Source organism: Scyliorhinus canicula, chromosome 16 (genome assembly GCF_902713615.1).
Source record: "Scyliorhinus canicula chromosome 16, sScyCan1.1, whole genome shotgun sequence".
NCBI lineage: Eukaryota > Metazoa > Chordata > Chondrichthyes > Carcharhiniformes > Scyliorhinidae > Scyliorhinus > Scyliorhinus canicula.
Window position 1 is genome coordinate 99,843,392 of NC_052161.1, and position 26,385 is coordinate 99,869,776.

A 26,385-nucleotide genomic window follows, 5' to 3' on the forward strand; every position below is an offset into this window, starting at 1 on the left:
CAATACTGGCAGACTCCATATGGAGAGAGCAGCCTGGTTGATGGTTGGAATGATTGGGCTGCAATGTTGAGGATTTTTAGCACATTTAAAAAAAAAAAAATACTAGCAGATGTCCTGTGGCGTTGCTCCTGGATAAGGTCGAGAAAGTGCAGTTATCTCACAGCAGGGATGATAGACCATGTGTGACAGACCACTTACGGCTCATTTTGAATGGTGATGGTCCATTTAATCCATCCGAGGGAGTTTAAAGATGAGCTGCAGTCAGAATTACGGCCCTCGATGTAAATGTTTTGTCCAGCTATAGCCTGAGGGGGAAGAAGGACCACTTAAAAAGTAAACAATGCTGTGTACTTGCTCCAGTCCTATGCATGGCTGGTGGCTCATGTTTGAACCGAGCGAGCAAACATTTCCAGTTTTCTTTCAAAAATTATGTTAATACGCTATTTATAATTTTATTATAGTTCACATCCACTTTATTGGTCTGCTGTCAAATAAATGTCTCTGATAATTGAAGATTAATGTGAAATCTGTTGTTTATGTTGTTCTGATGGCTTTTGAGAATGGAAGGAGGCACCGAATCAATCCAGCAGCTCAAAGCAATTTACAGACGGGTTTACTGTCTGTTATTGCCGGGCACGTGGTCGTAAACTCCCCTAGATATCAGAGCCAGCAAAGGATTTGTTTCAGACCATCAGGAGCCAGGATGGACTGACTCCCTCTTTTTAAAAAAAAACAGTGCGTGGGATTCATTTGAGACTCTCGCAGATACTGCATGTGTGGGAGACACTGTTAATATAGTCCTGTTATAGTCCTGTGGGATCACTGACTGAGGCCCTGGTCGGCCCTGGCCAGAAGACAATGTTCGCCTCAAAGTGATGTCAGACACAGAAGCTGTAACAAGGGAAGTGAAAGCAGAAGAAAGAAAGCAATGAAACAACCTGTATTAAACATCATGTGGTCAGAGCCACTGATGTAAAATGGCCGCCTTCTGGGGCTAATTGTGGCAGCAAATTGTGACAGAGTGTTCCTGGACGCAAACCTGACTCTTGCAGCAAGTGCTGGCTGTAAGCACAGCTTTCAATACATTATAGTTTCTCAGAGAATCCCTACAGTGCAGGAGGAGGAGGTGTGGCCCATCAAGTCTGCACCGACCCTCTGAAAGAGCGCCCTACCCAGGCCCACTCCCCTGCCCTATCCCCATAACCCCATCTAACCTTTCAGCACTATGGACAATACCCCTCACTTGTACATCTTTGGACCTTGGGAGGAAACCGGAGCACCCGGAGATTGTTGCGGAAATGTTGTGATCACCATAATGTAATTCCAGGGAATTCTGTATTTGAACCTTTGCGAATAAGGAGCTTTGTTTACCTTTGTAATTCTGCTCTAAAAGTGGCCTTCACATAAACCATGTGCCCTGTCTTTGCTCCAGGTCCTGACGGCTTACCTGAATTACATGGTGGAGATAGGAGTGCTGCTGGACGGTGAGGAGACTTCCACTCGGGCTCAAATGCAGCAGGTTCTGGACTTTGAGGGAGCCCTGGCCAACATTACTGTCCCTCAGGAAGACCGCAGGGACGAAGAGCTTATCTACAACAAGATGACCATACGCAACCTACAGGTAAACGGTGCCTGATTGGGGTGGGGATCAGTTACCGGGTTTAACCTCTCTTCTTTGACCGTGCTTCATGAAATTAAAAACAGCAAATACTGAAGATTCTCGTCCCGGCAGTATCCACACAGAGGGAAACAAAGTTAGCCTTTCAGCCATCGGATCGCAGCAAAATGTAAAACCCTAGCTATCGTAATGTTAAGCACCCGGCTGCCCCCTATAGATGGCAGGAATTACTACATAATTCCGACCCCACAAACCACAGGCTGGATTCTCCGATTCGCCAGCTGCGTGCCATTTGCTGGCGCTGGGATTCTGTCTTCCCGCTGATTGTCAATGGGATTTCCCATTGTAATTACACCACGCCGCCGGGAAACCGGGGGGGGGGTTGCGCTGCTTCCGGGAAAAGTGAATCGTAAGGACAGGAGAATTCGAGCTCACGTTCCCAGTTGATGATCATTCTGAACTCTGAATGCTCCATCCCTTCCCTCACACCCCCTGGCAGCCCTAACTCCATTCCTGTTGACGTGATTAACTAGCACAGTGGATGTGACTGCTGTAGTTGGGATTCTAACGAGGCTAGATATCGACCCCGGCAGGCCATTTCACCTTTTCCAGAACAGCAGAATCAGAGGACACAGCCTGCTCTTGAAATTGGAGAATTGATCCGCAGAAACATTATTTGATTGAGCGAGCGGCCAATCTGTGCAGCTGGCTCCCTGGGGGCATAGTGGATGTAGTTATTATCGATTCAATCAAATGCAATTTGGACAAATTGCTTTCAGAAACTAATATTTTGCGATCTGGTGTATGAGTAATAAGAGCCATTAAGTGTGGTAAGTGTGGCATGATTAGGGGGGAAAGAGGTGATTTCAAACCCATGGTCTCCGAAGCTGTTTGTCACTGCGGTTTCAATTCCTCATGTCTGGATTTGTTGCAGACTAATTGATCGAGATTGAATGCTGTGATTAATCAATAACTCCATTGCGAAACGTGTGTTCACGCTTGGTTAGACCGCACTTGGAGTACAGTGCACATATTACAGAAAGGATGTAGCCACAGGGGAAAACGCAGGGAGATTTGCAATGACATGCCTGAGGGGAGAGACATGCCTGAGGGGAGAGACATGCCTGAGGGGAGAGACATGCCTGAGGGGAGAGAAGTTTTAACTATACGGAAAGACCAGATAGGCTGCGGCTCTTTGCTCTAGAAAAGAGAGATGGTTGAATAGGAAGGTCTTTCAAATGGTGAATGGGATAAATAGAATCATAGAATCCCTCCAGTGCAGCAGGAGGCCATTCGGCCCATTGAGTCTGCACCGACCCTCCAAAGGAGTACCCTACCCAGGCCCCATCACTACAACCCTATCTCATCTTTGGACGCGAAGGAGAAAGTCAGCATGGCCATTCCACGTAACCTGCACATCTTTGGACTGTGGGAGGAAACCGGAGCACCCGGAGGAAACCCACACAGACACGGGAAGAACATGCAAACTCCATGCAGTCACCCAAGGCCGGAATTGTACCAGGATCCCTGGTGCTGTGAGGCAGCAGTGCTGGCCACTGTGCTGCCAATATAAGATGTGTCCACATCAGGAGGAGTTCAAATCCAGCAGCCATCGATTACAAAATGATTACTAATAAATCCAGGAGAAAGTTCTTTATCAAGAGCGTGGTGAGAAGGTGGAACTTGCTACCACATGGAGTGATTAAGCCACATGGTATAGCTATGTTGAAGGGGAATCTAGAAAATGCCATGAGGGAATGGAAGACTATGCGAATAGGGCGAGGTGAAGTAATTCAGGGAGAGTCTCTAGTAGAGCAGAAAAAACAAGCTAGACAGTATGGGCCAAAAGGCTTGTTTTTCTGCTGTGGACACTTGTGTAAGTCATTCCATTGTGTGCTGTGATAAGGATGGTAGAAGGTGAACTCACTTCCAGTAGTTCTTATTAACAACTCCCTGGCCATGGCTCCAGATTCTGGGCTCAGCCACAGACCCAGCACAGCAACCCCCTCCCCACCAATCCCAAGCTATTCAAATGATCTTCAACAATAACTTGCATTTACATAGCGCCTGTAACGTCATTTTAAAAAGTCCCAAGACGCTGCACAGGAGCACCCCTATGTAAAATTGGACATGGACCACATCAGGAAATATTGGGGCAGGTGACCAAAAGTTGGAGTTAAGGGTTTTAAGAAGCGGCTTAAAGAGGAAAAGGGTGGTAGAGAGGGCGGAGAGATTTAGGGAGCAAATTCCAGAGCTTGAGGCCAAGTCAACTGAAGGCACGGCCACCAATAGTGCAGTGATTAAAATTGGGGATTTGAGGGTTGTGGGGGCAGAGTGGTTCTGATGATCGGGAGGGGTAGTGAGATAGTCGGCAAGTGGGTTGGGGATTGGGAGGATAGTGGATGAGGTGGGGGGGGCATTCGGTCTGTTGAGTCTGCACCGACCCTTCGGAAGACCACCCTACCTAGGCACGATCCCCCACCCCATTCCTGAAATCCCACCCTTATGGGGCAATTTAGCATGGTCAAACCACCTAACCTGCACATCTTTGGACTGTGGGGGGAAACCGGAGCACCCGGAGGAAACCCACGCACACACAGGGAGAACGTGCAAACTCCGCACAGACAGTGACCCGGGGCCGGGATCGAACCTAGGTCCTCAGTGCCACGAGGCAGCAGTGCTAACCACTGTGCCATCGTGTTGTCCCTTGATCTTATTTTTTTTAAAGAAATTATGCTCAAAAACAATAAAAGAGGGATGTCATTTGTTCTTGGGGTGTATTCAATCCCTTCCACAAAGGTCCAATGAAGGTTAGAGAGGATTTTTTTTCCAAAACGCTTTCCGAGTCAAGAATTCTAACTCTTTTGGATTTTCAATTATCATTTGACACTTACTCACTTGTGGAATGTGGAGCTGATAAATAATCATATTACGCTGGGTCATAGTCTAATTTCCAAGCCTGTGTGTGTTGAGTCGGTACTTCTAACCCTTCTGGAACATTTCTGTCTCCTTCCATGGCCTATTTTAATTTAGGAATGTTCTCTTTTTCTTTTACAGGCATTAGCTCCTGTTATCGATTGGCTGCCGTTGCTTTCCACGATCTTCTACCCCGTTGAGCTGAATGACTCTGAACCTATAGTTGTCTATGCGAAGGAATATCTACAGAAGGTCTCTGACCTCATTAACTCCACTGATAAATGGTCAGAATCCACCTCCTTTTTGTATTTTTCCTCCTGTTCTCTTGCATTGGGCACACAATAGAAAGCTGACATCATCATTGGACCTGGCTCTCTTTGCAGCTGCCTGCGATGTGCCTGTTTTCTAAAGCAATATAATGTCACAAGGTGGAAGTCAAATCATTGATATTATGCAACAGGGATCTTCCTAACAAATGGCCTCAGCTCCTGAGAATGTGTAATTTAAAAAGAATGAATGAAGTGTGATTATATTTGTGACTTTGTCACGTCTTTTTGAAAGGTGCCATACAACTTCACATTGCAATTAATTACTGCCATGTGAAGAATATTGTTAGTTAGGCAAAGGTGGGAACCATCTTAGTGAAGAACAAGATCCCATTAGCAGCAGTGAAGTGAGGTGAATCAGCAATGTTGGTGATACTAGTGGCAGGATCCATTCACGCGAATCAACAGATAATGCCCTGGGATCTGTAACTTACATTTGTACCACCATAGCTTATTTAAGGTCTCTTTCAAAGAATGCTGTTTTTAACAAGTCCTCGTCTCTTCTCCCGCTTTATCCATCTCCATTCCCCTCGGCGCTACTTCTCTTTCCCCTTCTCTTTATCTCCCCCCTTCTCTTTTTCTCCTCTTCCCTTTCTCCCTCTTTCTCTGTCTCTTTGTTGTCCCCCTTTCTCTTTGTCTGCCCCTTTCTTTCCCGTCCCCCCTTCCCTTTCTCTTCAGGTTGACTCGAACATTTCAGTCTGCCTCCTTCAAATGGCCTTTAACACGATTAACTGCCCATGCGTCTTGTGTGTGTGTGTGTGTGTGTGTGTGTGTGTGTGTGTGTGTGTGTGTGTGTGAATCGTCCTCCCCCCTCCCACCACACCTCCCCTTCCTGATCCTGCTTCTGAGAAAATGACCGAGGAGGGAGGGGGGGGGGGGAGGGGGGGGCGCTGGCACGCAGGCGGGGGGTGCTATTTTTCCTATCCTCCTCTGTTCACGACCCTGTACGGGAGCGCAAAATCCAGCCCCACGTTACATCTGTTCCCATGTACCTTTTTAAAATTGACATGCGACCAGCAAAAACATGAAATCCTTATTCCCGAAACACAACATTGCTGAGGGCTCGGTTGACCCCCGTGATTTTAGCTTGTCTTCCTCTCTCCCTTCCCTGGCAACTGCTAAATTTGGTGCCAGTGTTACCCCCATCCCCTGGTACAGTCTGGCTGCTGCACGATACCAGTTTATGTTAATGACCCATCTTAATGAAGGACTAAAACTGTCTTACATGTTGCTGCCTCCAGCATTCTCAACAACTACATGATATGGAATGTAGTGAAGAAAACGGCCTACTACCTGGACCATCGTTTCCAGGAAGCTGAGGAAAAGCTCATCATGGCCATGTCGGGAACTAAAAAGGTCAGTAAAGCAGCGTCATAGTACATCGGTCAATAATACAGCAAAATGGTGAATCGGGCACCGCCATCTCCTTCGAATTTAGAAGAATGAAGATGATCTCTGTTTTGATGAGACTCTACTGTTCCCATTGGCACTATTCCCCAGCCCTTCCTGCCAGCAGGAACTTCCATTCCACCATAGGTGGGCGGCACGGGCGAGGAATGCAAATTGCCGTGGACTTCGGCAGAACCACAAGTTCCCACTGGCAGCCGATGACGAAAGGGTGGGCTGGAGAATCTCGCCTCATGTCCTATTGTCTCACCATACATTGATTAGGCTTGTTGGATTGGCTTGAGATAGTCGGTATATAGTTTTTCCAGGAACTATTTATGAAGAATTATTTACAAAGACCTCCGGATAAGCACATGATTTCCCGGACACGGTCTGTTCTACGTTTTGCTCTCCGAGCCTTTTGCTCATCCCACCCATGATGTCATGCTTACATCATCATTGACATCACAGAGTCATTAACATAAGCATTATGAACCAGATGAAATTCTTACGGGTAGATGCTGGGGGATGCTTCTCCTGGCTGGGCAAGGAGAGATGGAAGGGTGTGGTTGCACGATAGTAGGCAGAGGAGCAAGGATCTGGATGGAAAAGGCGAACAATGGAAGGCAGAGGAAAGATGGACCCCACCAAGGCTGCATGAAAAGCTCATAAACAAGGGGGTTACAGAGATACCACGTCGTTTGCTAGAAGAGGATACACAAAGACCCCAGATGTGGTGGGGAGAGAGCCAAGTGGGGCATGGGCACCTTTCAGATGATGATCTCGGGGTGGCAGGTTGTTGAACCGAGGAACAGGTTTTCCTGTGAGGCGGATAGCCTTTCCCCTCTGAGTTGCTGACATCCTGCACGGTCTGGTGAAGACAGGTGGGCTGGAGATAGTGATCAGAGAATTTTACAGTGCAAAAGGAGGCCATTTGGCCCATTAAGTCTGCACCAGCCCTTGGAAAGAGCACCCTACCCGCACCTCCACCCTATCCCCGTAACCCCACCCAAACCTTTTGGACACTAAGGGCAATTTAGAATGGCCAATCCACCTCACCTGCAAATCTTTGGACTGTGGGAGGAAACCGGAGCACCCGGAGGAAACCACCGCACACACGGGGAAAATGTGCAGATTCCACGCTGAGAGTGACCCAAGCCAAGAATCTAACCTGGGACCCTAGAGCTGTGATGCAGCTGTGCTAACCGCTGTGATACCGTGCTGCCCGCGTTGACAGTGTGTTGGACTGGGATTTAAACACAGCACTGGGACGGTCGAACCAGTCAGCTGAGGGCAGGCGTATGAATGATTTAGCTGCCCCCCCCCCCCCCCCCCCCCCAACTCCAAGAGAGTCAGCGGGAAACCCACCTGTGCATAATTAATTAAGTTCCAAGCGCAAAATCCGGCACAGGATCCCACCATTCTGGTCAGGAGGACAGGCGCCGCCTGAGTGCCCATCACCGCACTTGGGGCTGGATTCTTCCGTCCCGCCGGCCTCAAGAACGTCACTGGCGAGACGCCCGGCGGCCGGAGGATCCCGCTCTTAGTCTCAAATTGGGAGAATTCCGCCCAGAGGCCACTGTCTCAGAATAAGGGGTCAGCCATTTTCGACTGAGATGAGGAAAGATTTCCTCACTCAAAGGGTTGTAAATCTTTGGAATTCTCCACCCCAGAGAGTAGTGGATGCTCCATCGTTGAGTACATTTGAGACAAGGGATGGCTAGCTTTTTGGATAATAAGGAAGGGGCGTGGGGGAAGGTGAAGCAGAGGATCAGTCGTGATCATAACGGCGGAGCAGGTTTGGAAGAACCAAATGGCAAACTCCACATCACCTTTCTTATTTGTTTGAGTTAAATAACAGAATACCGCGTAATATCTTACAATTGCTAATGGAGAACCACGTTTATCAGTGACTGAAGATGCAATGCCATAAATTGAAACCGTTCCACATTCGGTCAAATCCATTTCTGGTTTTCCGTTACACTTTTATCTCGCATGAATTCGGGATGTGACAAGAGACCTCTGTGAAGCTGGATGAGAGCCCTTTTTGTTGCACTTGCGGCCTTGATTCTGATGTTTTGACATTTTAGCCTGGCTGTGAGATTTGATTGGCCTCACTCTGTGATTGTGGAGAACTTTCAGACCAAGCTCATATTTTTTAGTCCTGCTTTAACAAGGCCAGTTTTCCCATATGGCTCTGCGCCTTTTGAAATCCAGTTATTAAGATCATATTAATCCTGTTTAAAGCTGTATAAATTACTAAAATATAACATCTGTTGCCTGCGTGCGCCCTTTCGAAGGCCTAGTTGGTGAAATTGGACACTGAAAATGTAAGGGAGTGAAACAGCAGCACTACAAATGTAGAATATTTTATTTTTGACTTCTATATGAATCCTAAACATTATTATTGTTTTAATAATCTAAAAGTTGTAAGGTTCACAATCGTTGGGTGATGGACAGTGCTGTTAGAGCGTCTACAAACAGTCCGCCTTAGACAGCTACCAGACTGACAACCTTCTGGAAGTTTCTAGTTAGATGGGCGCTTGCTGAAAGTAATGTTTCCTGACAGATTTGGGGATTCCTTTATCTGGACATGAACTGGCTATGTGGCATCTGATGGGACCATCAATTCACCAGCACGTGTTTCCGATATGAATATAGGCTTTAATCGACTTACTACAGAGCCAGCCTGTTACCCGTTGATGAACTCTCAGTGAACTGCAGGCTGACTCTGGACAAGGGTATTTATACAGCAGCACTAGGGGGAGGAGTCATGGGCGGAGCCAAGGGTGGAGCCCTGTACAAACTCTGAGCATTCCCAGAGCTACTCCCCCTAGTGGTCGGATAACGCTATTGCGCTTACAAAGACATAGTGTGAATTATCATATTACATTCACCACAGCATCTGAGGAATCAAACAGGCTCTGCTAGCCCCCTGTTCTATTTTCCACTTGGCCACTTAGGGCCAACATCAGATGCACTCAGGCGTGACCACCTTTTGGTCACCTGTCCTAATATCTCCTCACATAGTGGTCTAGGTCTCTTGGCAATCCTGGGCCTTGGGCAGGTGCTTTGCCAGCAGCGGCCACTGCTCCCGCTGGCACTTCCAATAGTGAACGCCTGCTGGTCTATGATTGCACAGCAAGACTTCCAACCCTGGGGTCCTTGATCCCGGGGGAGACCCGCTACCAGCCACTTTAAGAGCCTGATTGGCACTTAATCCGGTGACCTTCCCAAAGTTGCCGACGGGTGCCGCCCCAGCTGGTAAGTGAGACCCGCCCCCCTCCCCCCCGGTTGCCTGTGTCTGAGTTCGGCTAATAAGATCAGTTCCACCTGAATTTCACTTAAAACATATTTTTTAAATTATTCTTCTGGATGTTGGGTATCGCAGGGAAGGCCTACATTTATTGCTCATCCCTATAGTTGTCCTTGAGAAGTTGGCGATGTGCCGTCTTCCGCCAGTACCATCCCTATGGTGAATTTATAGTTTGTTTTGAGCCGTATATGGATTGATCTTGTCCCATATCCCAGAGAAAGCAGGTTTGATTTCACAGATGTCGAGGAAAATTTGTACAGTGGCCAAGGAATGAACCGAGAACCATTAGTTTATTTTAATTATCGGTGTTCTCCTGTGCTTTTTAATGATCCATCTTCAAACACTGTCACGATAACACTACCCTCGAGTTTCACTTTAACTGCCAAACAGATTTATTAAACAGCAAAAGAACATATAAACAGCAGCAGGAGCACTGTTTATTTTTACTGGAGTTACTAAGCTTAGCCAGCTCTCTCAAATTGTAGAAAATAATAAATAATTCACCCAGCTGTCTTATACTATGGTACAAAAAGTGTTCCTAAAGGTACACATTCTTTTTCTCACTGTCTCCTGGGGCTGCTTGGTCTGATCGCTTTGGTTGAAGATTTCAAAGAGACAGTTTGAACAGGTTGATAAATACCTTCAGAAATGGGGACCAAATAGATTTGTGCAGTGTTATATGGCCGTTGCGTGGTGGTCTTGTGGCGCAGTGGGCCCTACCTCTGAACCAGAAGCTCTGGGTTTGAGTCCCATCTCAGGGCTTGATGGCCAAGGGGAAGCTCAAAACGCTTCCCAACAGGTTGAGTACTGACCTGTCCTTCCAACACACTCCAATGGCTGGCGGTAAGAGCGGGAGAGATTCCTGGTCAGCTCTGTAAGGGAACATGGCTACAACATGCATGTAAAAGTGCACGTTTCCACAGCAACTTGGACTCTGTGAGTGAACTGTAACACGTGGTATTAGCTGCGAGAGATGGGCTATTTGGCCAACTGGTCGATGCTTCACACAAGCCTTCTCCCATCCTTCTTCATCCAAGGGCAGCACGATGACGCAGTGTTTAGCACTGAGGACCCGGGTTCGATCCCGGCCCCGGGTCACTGTTCTTGTGGGGTTTCCACTTTCTCCCCGTGTCTGCGTGGGTTTCACGCCCACATCCCAAAGATGTGTAAGTTAGGTGGATTGGCCACTCTAAATTGCCCCCTAATTGGGAAAAAAAGTAATTGGCTCCTCTAAATTTATATTTTCAAGAATCCTTTTTCCTCCAACCTCGTCTACATTGTGGGCAGCAAGGTAGCACATGGTTAGCACTGCTGCCTCACAGCGCCAATTCTGACCTTAGGTGACTGGTGGAGTTTCTACATTCTCCCCGTGACTGCATGGGTTTCCTCCGGGTGCTGTGGTTTCCTCACAGTCCAAAAATGTGTAAGTTAGGTGAATTGGCCGTGCTAAATTACCTTAGTGTCCAAAGATGTGCAGGTTAGGTGGGTTCACTGGGATAGGGTGGAGGAGTGGGCCTAGGTAGAGTGCTCTTTCAGAGGGTCGATGCGGACTCAATGGGCCAAATGGCCTCCTCCTGCACTGTAGGGATTCTATGGTATTATTCCCAAGTATGGGTGTTCCATATGTCTCCCACTGCCATTTCCCTTCCTGTATCTATAGATGTGCAAAATGTCAACACTTACTGAATCTTTGCTCAGTTGGAGCATCACTGTTCATATTTGTAAACTACATGTGTCACATAGGGGGCGGGATTCTCTCACCCCGGGGCCGGGCCGTAGAGTCGCCGGGACTGGCACAAATCGGGCCGCACTGCCCTGATGCCGATTCTCCGGAGAGCGGAGAATCGGCGCTGGGCCGGTCGAGGGTCGCTCTACAGGGCCCCCCTGGAGATTCTCAGCCAGGGATGGGCCGAGCGCAACCACGCAAAAAAAGCCGAGTCCCGCCAGCGCCGTGCACACCTGCTCTTACCGGCGGAACCTTGCTGTGGATGCTCACTGTCGAGAAACGCGAAGGCATACAGAGAATAAAAGCCATATTAAAAAAGGATCCAGAAATGGCGAGGCTCACTAAGTTTACATGACCATACCTTCTTAAAGGTACACAGCTTTCCTTTTCCAGCGAGATGTCCACAGCCCAGTGTATTTTGCGAAAGGGCATTGAAAAGTCACAAATGGGTCTGGGAGGCATTGAAGGTAGTAGTGAGGGGCGAGGTCATTTCATTCAAGGCGATGTTGGATAGGGAGGATCAGCAGTGGTTACTGAAGGTGATTTTGGATGGGAGATATGTGGAGGACCCAGAACTGGGACTTTTGGTGAGGAGGAAGGAGTTGAAGGCGAAGTTTGATTTTCTATCCAGGGAAAGGGCTGGTAGCGGCACCTGAGCAGGCGAATAAGGTGTTTGAAGACTTTTATGGGGACTTGAATAAGTCGGAGCTGCCAGAGGATACATTGGATATGAGTGAGTTCCTGGAGCGACTGGAGTGTCAAGAGGTGGGGGAGAAGGAGAGGCTGGGACTGGAGGAACCAATGGGGTGGAAGAAGTGTAGGCAGCGAGAGGGAAGGCACCGGAGTTGGATGGGTTGCCGGTGGAATTTTATAAAAATGTACGGCTCAGTTGGCATCGCTGATAGTTGAAATGTTTGAGGATGCAATGGTTCAGGGAGTATTGCTGGAGACAATGGGGCAGACATCCATCTCACTATTACTTCAAAAGAAAAATGATCCGGCAGAGAGTGTGAATTGTACAGGCCTATTTCTCTGCTGACTGTGGAAGCTAAGATTTTGGCGAAGGTGCTGGTGCTGAGGTTGGAGGAGTCCCTCCTGAAGGTGGTTGGGGAGGATCAGATAGGGTTTGTCAAGGGCAGGGGGCTGTTGCCAAATGTGCGGCGGCTGCATGTGGTGCTTTCTTCGGAAGGAGGAAAGGAGGTGGCGATGGCTTTGGGCAGAGTGGAGTGGAACTATCTGTTTGCGGTGCTGGAGAAATTTGGGATTGGGCCTCAGTTTGTGGCATGGGTGAAATTGTACAAGGATCCGACAGTGTGTGTACAAATGAACGATTTGAATTTGAGGTACTTTCCACTATGCCCCACATCGCACCCTCTGTTCGTGCTAGTGAAAGAGCCCTTGGCAGTTGCGCAGGGCTTATGGAAGGAGAGAGTTTGGGGGGGGGGTGGTGTTGTATAGGGGACTGGATTCTCCGTTTGGGAAACTAAGTCCCCACACCAGCGTGCAAACGGTGTTTTATGTCAGGAAAACTGGCTCAAAACGGCCACCGATTCCACGTTTTGCTGGGGGCTGGCGCAGAGAGGCAGCGTAGAGCTCTCAACTCTGGCTGCCATTATGGCCCTGAGCATTTCTCGTTTCATGGCCGCGCATACGCAAGGCAGCGGCCGCGCTGTGTTTCACAGCTGACTCAGCCTGTGGACCACAAACGTAGTGCCCCCCTTCGGCCGCTCGCGTGCCCTGGACTGCCTGCCCACAGTGTCCCCAGCCCCGAATGAAGCCCCCCCCCCCGCCCCGGCCCGCGGATCGGCCCTCCCCCGACTGTGGCGGCGCCGGACTGAGTCCGCAGCCACCACGCAAGGGTCCTGAACGGTGTGAGCACATGTAACCCACGCCGTCGGAAACTCAGCCGGTCGGGGACCGGGCATCGCGGACAATGGCCTGAGGCCGTGGATATGTGGCGCGGCGTACTCCTGGAGTACGTCACTTTTCAGGGGGCGGGAAATCCGAAAACCGGTGCTGCTCCCGATTTCGGTGTCAAAACGGATTCTCCGCCCCGTCGCCAAACGCGATTTTGTGTCATGGTGTCTCCATACGTGGACGATCTGCTATTGTACATCTCGCACCAGAGTTCTTTGGTGAGGGATATAATGGGTTTTGTCAAGGGGATTCGAGGCATTTTCGGGGTACAAATTGAATTTCGGGAAAAGCAAGTATTCTGTGGTGTCTTCTCCAGGGGCGGGAGTGGGACGGGGGGACGGGGGGGGTTGCCATTCCGGGTGGCAACAACTCATTTTAGGTATCTCATTTTAGGTATCCGCGGGTGTAGGGGGGTGGGACTGGACACAGCTTCATAAGCCCAGTTTCACGAGCTTGGTGGGGAAGGTGAAGGAGGACTTGTTGCGGTGGAATACTAATAAAGACATTTTGCATTTCAAATGAAGTCTTTAAACATGCCTCATTTGGGGTCTACGACCTTTCAATTTCAAACTCTGCGGCCATAAACACATTAAGTCCAGCAGATGATGGGTTAATGCGGTCTGATGGTTGGGTCACGCCAAGCAATTTGCAGGCAATATCCGAGCAGTAATCAGAGAATAGGGCACACAGTCACTTGAAAGAGTTGAGTGAATTAGCATGCTGTAACTATTTGGACTGGGTATCTGAAATCACAGGAAACAGCCTCCCCTACCATTAGATCCTGCTGACGTGATGACCTTTGCCCTGTGGATTAAAGACACACGGGGCACTGCTTTTGTAGCAAGGCTCTGTCAGGAAGCTGGAAGAGGCCAAGTTGTGGCATTTGCTTTGTGTTCGGCAAAGCCAACAATCACTTGGAAACCGCCCTTCACCCGCCAGTACTGTTTTCACAAAATCTGATGGAATTAATGAATAGGTTGGACAAACTGATAGCAAGAAAGACATTTAACCCTTTAAATGCACATGCTTTAATGGTGATGTGGGAGGTGGAGGAGGTGCAAAGTACTGACACACTCCTCCTTCCCCCCCCCCCCCCCCATAAATCTTGGCAACATTGGAGGAGGTAGCACGAGGATAAAGGATGCTGTGTTTTGCATCCTTTATTTCAGATTATCACCCTTTCTGTCCTGGTTGGGGAGGAGGAGGGGGAGGGAGGGTGGGGGGGGGAACGGTTCTAACCTGGTTGCTCAGTGCAAAATTGAATTAATTCTTCTGAATCACAACTGCAGGGAGGGAATCATTCCATGATTTCCATCGACATACTGCTGCAATTATAGCAATAGGATGCCAAATATAACACGCCAGAGGCGGTTTGAATCAGAAGCTTTATCTCAATTGGCAAAAGAGAAGAGGACAGTGTGCTTGCGGTGCCTCCACACTTGTTCAAAACAAAAATTAATATATTCACTTTACACAGCTTCTTAGGATCAATATATACCTCGCACCATTGATTCCCAGATTAATTGGAGGCTCACTCAATGTTTTAAGTGAGAACGAGACTTTTGTTTCCAGTTTTTTTTTTAAACTCCTTTTGTGATGTTTCATCAGACTTTCTTTTCTTTATTCTTTTGTGGTCAGAAAGGCCAGCATTTTAGCACAGCTGCCTCACGGCGCTGAGGTCCCAGGTTCAATCCCAGCCCTGGGTCGCTGTCCGTGTGGAGTTTGCACAGTCTCCCCGTGTCTGCGTGGGTTTCACCCCCACAACCCAAAAATGTGCAGAGTAGGTGGATTGGCCACACTAAATTGCCCCTTAATTGGAAAAAATAATTGGGTACTCTAAATTTATTTTTTAAAAAGAAAGGCCAGCATTTGTTGTTTGTCCCATTGCAGGGGACAGTTCAGAGTCAACCGCATTGCTGTGTGTCTGGAGTCACAAGTAGGCCAGACCGGGTAAGGACGGCAGATTTCCTTCCCTAAAGGGCATGAGCGGACCAGATGGGTTTTTAGATGGAAGTTGGCGTGGTCACCATTACTGAAACTTGTTTATTAATTCCAGATAAGGGCAAATTACTGCGAATGCTAGAATCTGAAATAAAAACAGAAAATACTGGACAATCTCAGCATGCCTGGCGGTATCTGTGGAGAGAGAAGGGAGCAAAGGTTTTGGCTCTTTGTCAAAGCTGGAGAGAACAGGAAATGGGGTCAGATTTATACTGTAGTGTGTGGGGGTGTGGGGGTGGGGGGGGGGGGCGGCGTAAATAGTGGTGATCAAGGCTAAGAAGGGTGCTGATAGTGGCACATTCAGAGATTAAAATGTGTTGGTGGCAGAACAAAGCTAAGCAATTTGTCAAAGGCCAACTAGGAACAGGGAACAGATGGCCCAGGTGGGGAAGGATCAATGGTGAGGGAGAAAACCGATCAATGGAAGAAATTAAAGTATATTGATGGAAATAAAAATGGGGCGAAGGTGGAGGAGCGAGTTCACAGTCGTGAGTTGTTGGAACAAGTCGAGAAGGCTGTAATGGGCCTCATCGGACGATGAGATGTTGTTCCTCCAGTTTGCGCTGGGCTTCACTGGAACATTGCAGCAGGCCAAGAACGGACATGTGGACGTGAGAGCAGGACGGTGAGTTGAAATGGAAAGTGACAGGAAGCTCTGGATCCTGCTTGCAGAAGGACTGAAGGTGTTCTGCAATGTGAACACCCAGCCTGCATTTAGTCTCTCCAATGTAGAGTACAGTAAGAAGTCTTACAACAGCAGGTTAAAGTCCAACAGGTTTGTTTCGAATCACTAGCCTTCGGAGCGCAGCTCCTTCCTCAGTGAAACAAACCTGTTGGATTTTAACCTGGTGTGGTAAGACTTCTTACTGTGCCCACCCCAGTCCAACGCCAGCACCTCTACATCAATGTAGAATAGACCACATTGGGAACAGCAAATGTAATAGACCGGATTGAAGGAGGTACACGTGAAGCGCTGCCTAACATGAAAAGAGTGTTTAGGCCATTGGATGGTGAGCAGGGAGGAGGGAAAGGGGCAGGTGTTATACCTTTGCGATTGCGAGGGATGATGCCGTGGGAAGAGGGTACGGTGTTGGGAGTGATGGAGGAGTGGATCAGGGTATCCTGGAGGGAACGGTCCCTGCGAAACGTTGACGGGCAGTGAGGGGAAGATGTATTTGGTGGTGGCATCATGCTGGAGATGTCGGAACTGGCGGAGGATAATTCTTTGATTGAGAAGAGGGATAGGGTGAAAGGTGAGAGCAAGGGGGTCCCTATCCTGGTTCTGGGAGGGAGAGGGAGGGGCGAGAGCAGAGGTGCAGGAGATGAGTCCTGGACACGGCTGAGAGTCCTGGTGACCACAGTGGGTGGTAAATTCCGGATACATTCATCAAATTAAAATTCCACCAGTTGCTGTGGTGGGATTTGAACCTATTTCCCCAGAGCACTAGCCTCGACCTCTGGACTGCTAGCCCATTGACTTTATCACTCTGTCACCTTCTCTCTGTATTGAAGACTGTGGGAACAAAGCACCATGGATGCCTCCTGATAAATTCCTAAAATTAAAGCAGAGGAAGTCTCTCTGGCTGCATGGTAGCACTGTGTAGTTGGAAGCCATTTGCAGACTATGTCCTTGGTTTGACAGCTAAATCACACTGGCCTCACATGTTTTGGGAATTGCTTCATTTCTTTTCTCCCCCCCCTTTAGAATAAGTTCCCCCGTTGTTCCTTGTCCTCACTATGGATTTATCGAGTTCATAGAAACAGACCACTCGGCCCAGTGGGTCCATGTGGTATGTGTAGTCGACACAAGCCTCCTTCTATCAGTTTCATCACATTCAATCAGTATATCCCTCTGTTCCTTTCACCCTCATATTTTTATCTACTTCCTGTTAAATTCCAACTCTCTTCACCTCCCACTTCAGCCCTTTCCGGGGCGGGGGGGGGGGGGGGGGGGGGGGGGGGCACTGCCAGCGTTAATATTCTGGCCAACATTTTGGGTCGATGACATTTCAATTTTAAACTTGGTGCTTTTGGCCATAGTAAATTCAGCAGATGAAGGGTTAATGCAGTCTGACTGCGTGGTCACACCAAGTAATTTGCAGGCAATATCGGAGGGTTAATCAGAGTGTAGGGAACACAGTTATTTGACAGAGCCGAGTGAATTAATGTGCTGTAACTAATGGTGCAATAAGGCTGATTTTCCTCTGTTTCCAGAACAGGTCACTAGCCTGTCACCAGGGGTTTACAGCTTGAGGGGGCGCCACTCCACATCAAGCATGGCTGACCACTCTTACTGCCAGCCATTGGCGTGTTAGGAAGGATTACATTATGAAGGTGATTTCCTTGGATATCAAGTCCTCAGGTGGGACTTGAACCCGGAGCTTCTGACTCAGAGGCAGGGAAGCTATCTATTGCGCCATAAGACCTCCCCTCCTGTTAAATACACCAGCGCTATTTGCCTTATTTCTTCCTCCTAATTCATAATGAATGAAAAAGTAAAATACTGCAGATGCCGGAAATCTGAAACAAAAACAAAGTGCTAGAGATACTCAGCCGGTCCGTGGAGAGAAAAACCGAGTTAATGTTTCTAGTCACATATGACTCTTCTTTCGAAGCCTTGTAAGAGCGGATGTGGGGAAGTGTGGTCAGGTTCTGAAGAAGAGGCGTATTCAACCTGAAACATTGGCTGGGATTCTCCTGTCCCGCTGCAGGGAATGGGAGGTTGAGCTGAACGCCAAATTCTCCGTCCCCACAGAGGTAGCGGGACGGACTCGTAATGGAGAATCCCGGCCCTTGACTCTGTTCCTCCCTCTGCAGACGCTCCCAGACCTGCTGAGTAGCCCCAACACTTTCACTTTCCAGCGAGGGAGGAGCCCAGCTTCCCCGCAAGCGGACAAACCATCCGGGAGGGATATCAACATTTTCAGGCCTTGCACAGGTACAACTTGAGGCCAGCTCAGCATCAATGCTCGGCGCTTGACGTTAACGCCCAGTTCGCCTCCCTCATTACTACCTCGGCTTCAGCCAGTCTCGGACCCCATGAGACCGACAAAAGGAAAAAAGAAGAAATTTAACACAGAGGCACCTACAAAACGTAACATGCGCTGGCCAGTTTTAACGGTGCCATGTTCTCTCGCCTCCTAAATCCGCAGAGGTGAACTTAGAGCGGGATTTGAAAACCCTTTTTTAACTGGGTCGCGGCAAACAATTTTGAAGCTATTTCTTCGGGCGGAAGTTGAACGCTCTGCAGTCAGAAAGCTATTCGGCCGTTTAACGTGGATTTTCGTTAATTATGTTTTCTTGTGTAGCCACTAGCATTTCATCATCAAGGTCAAAACCAACCTGAGTCCTCCCACTGGGAGTGTGCACACTTATGTCGTTCCACACTGGTTGCTGCTGTGAGGACACGAGCATGAGATATGAGATTAGTATCTGAACGTGTTCAGTTAGCAACACAATTGTGTAGTCTCATCGTTTACTGTCTGTGGGTTGAAACTTTGTACCTTCTTCGTTTCTAACCAGAGCTGACAGCGCAGGAGACTTTTACAGTTGGTGGGGAACAACAGGATCCTCACACAGGCTGGTTTAGCACAGTGGGTTAAACAGCTGGCTTGTAATGCAGAACAAGGCCAGCAGCGCGGGTTCAATTCCTGTACCGGCCTCCCCGAACAGGCGGCGGAATGTGGCGAGTAGGGGATTTTCTCAGTAACTTCATTGAAGCCTACTTGTGACAATAAGCTATTATTATTATTACCATTCTTTCCCATTCTAGAGCACTTGAGGGACATCAGAAAACGCACACGCTCCCACCACAAGTTAATTATTCTTCACTTTCCCTTCATTGCTCTCCTGCTGCCAAGTCCAGCTGGAGTTTGGTCCACAGCCAGTGCACATTCACATGCATATTGCAATGATCAGTGTAGCTGGACTCTTCCGTCCTGAGGGTTAGCTACAGCTGATCACAGTTAGACCATAAGACATAGGAACAGAAGTAGGCCACTCGGCCCATCGGGTTTCATCCGCCATTCAATGAGATCATGGCTGATCTGATATAATCCTCAACTATACATTCTCACCTTATCCCCATAACCCTCGATTCTCTGGCTGATTAAAAATCTGTCTCTTTCAGCCTTAAACATACTTCATGACCTGGTCTCTACAGCTCTCTGCAGTAAGGAAACCCGCAGATTCACTACCCTCTGAGAGAAGAAATTCCCCCTCATCTCGGTCTAAAATGGGTGACCCCTACTCTGGGAGCATGCCCTCTACTCATATACACTCCCACAAAAGGAACCATCCTCTCAACATCAACCCTGTCAAGCCCCCTGACAATCCTATATGTCTCAATAAGGTCATCGTCTCATTCTTTGAAACTCCAATGGGTACAGGCCCAACCTACTCAACCTCTCCTCAGAAAAACATTCCTGCACAGGGGTGAGCAAGAGTGAGTGCTTGGACTGCATTGAACTTTCCAGCCTGTAGCCCAGTTTGTAACCTCAGCACTTATCCATTGAGATGCGATAATATCCTGCTCAATAGTTTATTGAGGCAGCACGGTGGCACAGTGGTTAGCACTGCTGCCTCACAGCACCAGGCACCCGGGTTCAACTCTGGCCTTGGGTGACTGTCGGTGTGGAGTTTGCATATTCCCCCCGTGTCTACGTGGGTTTCCTCCGGGTGCTCCGGTTTCCTCCCACAGTAAAAGATGCAGGTTAGGTAGATTTGACATGCTAAAATTGGCCCTTAGTGTACAATGATGTGCTGGTTAGGTGGGGATAGGGTGGGGGAGTAGGCCTAGGGAGGAGGATGCTCTTTCAGAGGGTCGGCGCAGAATTGATGGGTCGAATGGCCTCCTTCTGCACTGTCGGGATTCTATGGATTTAATACAAACATCAGCCATGATCCCAGCTTTCCAATCGTTTTGCAGCATTCCAATTGATGTTATCCATGTCGCTTCTGAACTACATTAGTTTGCGTTAGCCAATCAGACTGCAACATTGACTAAAATAAGAGATTTCGGGCGGTATTCCCGGGGTGGGAGAATCGCTCCACGCCGCCCCAACCCCCGCAAGCGATTCTCCGACCCTGCAAGCGATTATCCCACCCCCCCCCCCCCAAGAGCCAGTGCCACGCGAATCGTGCCGGGCTGCTCGGGTGGGGGGGGGGGGACCTCCAAAGGGGTCTGGCCCGTGATCGGGGCCCACCGATCAGCGGGCCAGCCTCTTCCCACCCACCCCCGGGCCTACATTCCGCCGCGGCCGGCCACTGAACACCCGCGCCATATTGCATCGGGGCCGGTGCGCGTAAGAAGTTCCCCGCGCATGCGCAGGATTGAGCTGCCCCAACTGCGCATGCACGGGTTGGCGCGGTGCCAGTAAGGACGCTGGAGTGGCGTGAACCACTCCAGCGCCATGCTGGCCCCCTGGGGGCCAGAACCGTGAAACGTGACAGCGTTCACGGCGGCGCGGGCGCTTGGTCCGCGGAGCGGAGAATCGCCCCCTTCATGTCTCGAATCACAGCTGCATTGGAAGTTCCTCCAGAACTGTGAGGTTGGCTGTGTGTAACAGGGCATGACATTATAGAATATATCACAGCCAGAACACTAAGCAAGAAAAAAAACTTTTATTTTTAAATATATTGTAATGAGCCCGATCGTGATCTACTCTCGATCCAGTTCCCTCAGGCAAATGTCCAAAGAGTTCAACCTCCTTGTAATTGAGTTGATACTAAATTGGGATCTCATTTTAGAAAAATCTCAAAGCCCAGGTGGAATTAGAAATTTGGTAACTAGATGGTTGTACTCTGAGACGGACGGGGCGACGGAGGATGTGCTGTGATCATTGCATGTAATTTGGGGGTATTTTAACCTTTCCAGCTGTGAGAACTGAGGGAGATGCTCAGTACACACCCCACCTGATCCTTCTTCCCACTGGTTTCATCGTAACCATAGTAACCAAGCTCCCAGAGGCATAATAATAATAATTGGCATTATCAGCCAGAGGGCAGCATGGTGGCGCAGTGGTTAGCACTGCACTGCTGTCTCACAGTGCCGAGGTTCCAGGTTCGATCCCGGCTCTGGGTCACTGTCCGTGTGGAATTTGCACATTCTCCCCGTGTTTGCCTCCACAACTCAAAGATGTGCAGGCTAGGTGGATTGAACACCCTTAATTGGAAAAAATGAATTGGATACCCTAAATTTATTGAAAGAAAGGAAGGTTCAGCCAGTGTCAATCCCTGTCAGAAGATGGCAGTTATATTCTGACAGACTCTTTGTTAATCTTCTTAATTTGCCCTAACCCTTGTCCTTTCCCCATCTGCTCCCTCCTCCAGACATGCAGTACTCGCTGGAAGACTTGTGTCAGTGACACTGATGTCACCCTTGGGTTTTCTCTTGGAGCTCTGTTCGTCAAAGCGATGTTTACGGAGGACAGCAAGCAAATCGTAAGTCAAGACCCTCAATGCCGCGCGCACCGTCTAATGAATCGTCTGAGAACCATGTTAATTTTCTACCTTTTAAACAATTGGTCGCAACGATACTGAGGAAACGGATTATGCGGCCTTTGCTGACTCTGGCAAGTGTAAATGCGCTAAACTATCACCATCCGTTCACAGTCTGAGGGCATCTTCAACGCCACTCCCACAAACTTCTCCAACTCCACCCTCTCCTCCAGTTGTATAGAACGTACCGTGCAGAAGGATGCCATTCGGCCCATCGAGTCTGCACCGACCCACTTAGCCCTCACCTCCACCCTATTCCTGTAACCCAATAACCCCTCCTAACCTTTTTGGACACTAAGGGCAATTTATCATGGCCAATCCACCTAACCTGCACGTCTTTGGACTGTGGGAGGAAAGCAGAGCACCCGGAGGAAACCGACGCATACACGTGGAGAACTTGCAGACTCCGCACAGGCAGTCCCCAGTGGGGAATCGAAACTGGGACCCTGGTGCTGTGAAGCCACAGTGCTAGCCACTTATGCTACTCTCTCTCACTCGCAGAGAACAGAAAATTGAACAAAGCAATGACCAAGTTAAAACTGACCATTTGTAATCCTCTGCAAAGTTTCAACACTTTGCAAACCACCCCTGCTTGAGGTTCAAACATGGAGCAGGATATCCCAGGATAGGGGTATCGGGGATACATACCCCAGGGTAGGGGTATCGGGGATACGTACCCCAGGATAGGGGGATCGGGGATACATACCCCAGGATAGGGGCAGCACGGTAGCATTGTGGATAGCACAATGGCTTCACAGCTCCAGGGTCCCAGGTTCGATTCCGGCTTGGGTCACTGTCTGTGCGGAGTCTGCACATCCTCCCCTTGTGTGCGTGGGTTTCCTCCGGGTGCTCCGGTTTCCTCCCACCGTCCAAAGATGTGCAGGTTAGGTGGATTGGCCATGATAAATTGTCCTTAGTGTCCAAAATTTCCCTTAGTGTTGGGTGGGGTTATTGGGATAGGGGGAGGTGTTGGCCTTGGGTAGGGTGCTCTTTCCAGGAGCCGGTGCAGACTCGATGAGCCGAATGGCCGCCTCCTGCACTATAAATTCTATGAAAATTCTATGATAGGGATATAGGGGATACATACTCCAGGATAGGGGTATTGGGGAAACATACCCCTGGATAGGGGTATCGGGGATACATACCCCAGGATAGGGGTATCAGCGATACATACCCCAGGATAGGGGTATTGGGGATACATACCCCAGGATAGGGGTATCAGCGATACATACCCCAGGATAGGGATATCAGGGATACATACCCCAGGATATGGGTATCAGGTTACATACCCCAGGATAGGGGTATCAGCGATACAATACCAGGATAGGGGTATCGGGGATACATACCCTAGGATAGAGGTATCGAGGATACATACCCCAGGATAGGGGTATCGGGGATACATGCCCCAGGATAGGGGTATTGGTGCGTGCCCTCGGATAGGGGTATCGGGGGTGCATGCCTCGGATAGGGTTATTGGTGCGTGCCCTCGGATAGGGTTATTGGGAGTACATACCCTCGGATAGGGGTATCGGGGGTGCATACCCTCGGATAGGGGTATCGGGGATGCATGCCCTCGGATAGGGGTATCGGGGGTGCATACCCTCGGATAGGGGTATCGGGGGTGCATACCCTGGGATAGGGGTATCGGGGGTGCATACCCTCGGATAGGGGTATCGGGGGTGCATGCCCTCTGATAGGCGTATTGGTGCGTGCCCTCGGATAGGGTTATCGGCGGTGCATACCCTCGGATAGGGGTATCGGGGGTGCATACCCTCGGATAGGGGTATCGGGGGTGCATGCCCTCGGATAGCGGTATTGGTGCATGCCCTCGGATAGGGTTATCAGGGGTGCATGCCCTTGGATAGGGGTATTGGTGCATGCTCTCGGATAGGGGTATTGGTGCATGCCCTCGGATAGGGTTATCAGGGGTGCATGCCCTTGGATAGCGGTATTGGTGCATGCCCTCGGATAGGGATATCGGCGGTGCATGCCCTCGGATAGGGGTATTGGTGCATGCCCTCGGATAGCGGTATTGGTGCATGCCCTCGGATAGGGATATCGGGAGTACATGCCCTCGGATAGGGTTATTGGTGCGTGCCCTCGGATAGGGTTATTGGGAGTACATACCCTCGGATAGGGGTATTGGGGGTGCCTGCCCTCGGATAGGGGTATCGGGGGTGCATGCCCTCGGATAGGGATATCGGGGGTACATGCCCTCGGATAGGGGAATCGGCTGTGCATGCCCTCGGATAGGGGTATCGGGGGTGCATGCCCTCGGATAGGGGTATTGGGGGTGCCTGCCCTCGGATAGGGGTATCGGGGGTGCATGCCCTCGGATAGGGGTATCGGCGGTGCATGCCCTCGGATAGGGGTATCGGGGGTGCATGCCCTCGGATAGGGGTATCGGCGGTGCATGCCCTCGGATCGGGGTATCGGGGGTGCTTGCCCTCGGATAGGGGTATCGAGGGTGCATGCCCTCGGATAGGGGTTTCGAGGGTGCATGCCCTCGGATAGGGGTATCGCGGGTGCATGCCTTCGGATAGGGGTATCGGCGGTGCTTGCCCTCGGATAGGGGTATCGAGGGTGCATGCCCTCGGATAGGGGTATTGGTGCGTGCCCTCGGATAGGGGTATTGGTGCATGCCCTCGGATAGGGGTATTGGTGCATGCCCTCGGATAGGGGTATCGGGGGTGCAGTGACCTCGGATAGGGGTATCGGGGGTGCAGTGCCCTCGGATAGGGGTTTTGGGGTGCATGCCCTTGGATAGGGGTATTGGTGCATGCCCTCGGATAGGGGTATTGGTGCATGCCCTCGGATAGGGGTATCGGGGGTGCCCTCGGATAGGGGTATTGGTGCATGCCCTCGGATAGGGGTATTGGTGCATGCCCTCGGATAGGGGTATTGGTGCGTGCCCTCAGATAAGGGTATCGGGGGTGCAGTGCCCTCGGATAGGGGTATCGGGGGTGCATGCCCTCGGATAGCGGTATTGGTGCATGCCCTCGGATAGGGGTATTGGTGCATGCCCTCGGATAGGGGTATTGGTGCATGCCCTCGGATAGGGGTATTGGTGCATGCCCTCGGATAGGGGTATTGGTGCGTGCCCTCGGATAGGGTTATCGGGAGTACATGCCCTCGGGTTGGGGTATTGGTGCGTGCCCTCGGATAGCGGTATTGGTGCGTGCCCTCGGATAGCGGTATTGGTGCATGCTCTCGGATAGCGGTATCGGGGGTGCATGCCCTCGGATAGGGGTATTGGTGCATGCCCTCGGATAGCGGTATCGGGGGTGCATGCCCTCGGATAGGGTTATCGGGGGTGCATGCCCTCGGATAGGGTTATCGGGGGTGCATGCCCTCGGGTTGGGGTATTGGGGCATGCCCTCGGATAGCGTTATTGGTGCATGCCCTCGGATAGCGGTATTGGTGCATGCTCTAGGATAGGGTTATCGGGGGTGCATGCCCTCGGATAGCGGTATTGGTGCATGCCCTCGGATAGGGGTATTGGTGCATGCCCTCGGATAGGGGTATTGGTGCATGCCCTCGGGTTGGGGTATTGGTGCGTGCCCTCGGATAGCGGTATTGGTGCATGCTCTCGGATAGCGGTATCGGGGGTGCATGCCCTCGGATAGGGTTATCGAGGGTGCATGCCCTCGGATAGCGGTATTGGTGCATGCCCTCGGATAGGGGTATTGGTGCATGCCCTCGGATAGGGGTATTGGTGCATGCCCTCGGATAGGGGTATTGGTGCGTGCCCTCGGATAGGGTTATCGGGAGTACATGCCCTCGGGTTGGGGTATTGGTGCGTGCCCTCGGATAGCGGTATTGGTGCGTGCCCTCGGATAGCGGTATTGGTGCATGCTCTCGGATAGCGGTATCGGGGGTGCATGCCCTCGGATAGGGGTATTGGTGCATGCCCTCGGATAGCGGTATCGGGGGTGCATGCCCTCGGATAGGGTTATCGGGGGTGCATGCCCTCGGATAGGGTTATCGGGGATGCATGCCCTCGGGTTGGGGTATTGGGGCATGCCCTCGGATAGCGGTATTGGTGCATGCCCTCGGATAGCGGTATTGGTGCATGCTCTAGGATAGGGTTATCGGGGGTGCATGCCCTCGGATAGCGGTATTGGTGCATGCCCTCGGATAGCGGTATTGGTGCATGCCCTCGGATAGCGGTATTGGTGCATGCCCTCGGATAGCGGTATTGGTGCATGCTCTAGGATAGGGTTATCGGGGGTGCATGCCCTCGGATAGCGGTATTGGTGCATGCCCTCGGATAGCGGTATTGGTGCGTGCCCTCGGATAGCGGTATTGGTACATGCCCTCGGATAGCGGTATTGGTGCATGCCCTCGGATAGCGGTATTGGTGCATGCCCTCGGATAGCGGTATTGGTGCATGCTCTAGGATAGGGTTATCGGGGGTGCATGCCCTCGGATAGCGGTATTGGTGCGTGCCCTCGGATAGGGGTATTGGTGCGTGCCCTCGGATAGCGGTATTGGTGCGTGCCCTCGGATAGCGGTATTGGTGCGTGCCCTCGAATAGCGGTATCGGGGGTGCATGCCCTCGGATAGGGTTATCGGGGGTGCATGCCCTCGGATAGCGGTATTGGTGCATGCCCTCGGATAGGGTTATCGGGAGTACATGCACTCGGGTTGGGGTAGCGGGGATATATGCCCTCGGTTTGCA

General features: G+C 50.3%; 1 protein-coding gene across 4 annotated transcripts in view; it reads left to right on the top strand.

The window, feature by feature from the left end:
• The window catches only part of ece1 (endothelin converting enzyme 1), a 401,990-nt gene that overhangs the window by 323,275 nt on the left and 52,330 nt on the right, over positions 1-26,385 (top strand). For all 4 annotated transcript variants that reach the window (XM_038821847.1, XM_038821850.1, XM_038821848.1 and 1 more), the window contains 4 exons: positions 1,433-1,621; positions 4,676-4,818; positions 6,102-6,216; positions 21,537-21,647. In XM_038821847.1, the coding sequence (XP_038677775.1) occupies positions 1,433-1,621; positions 4,676-4,818; positions 6,102-6,216; positions 21,537-21,647 (558 nt within the window). The remainder of the gene's footprint in view (positions 1-1,432; positions 1,622-4,675; positions 4,819-6,101; positions 6,217-21,536; positions 21,648-26,385) is intronic.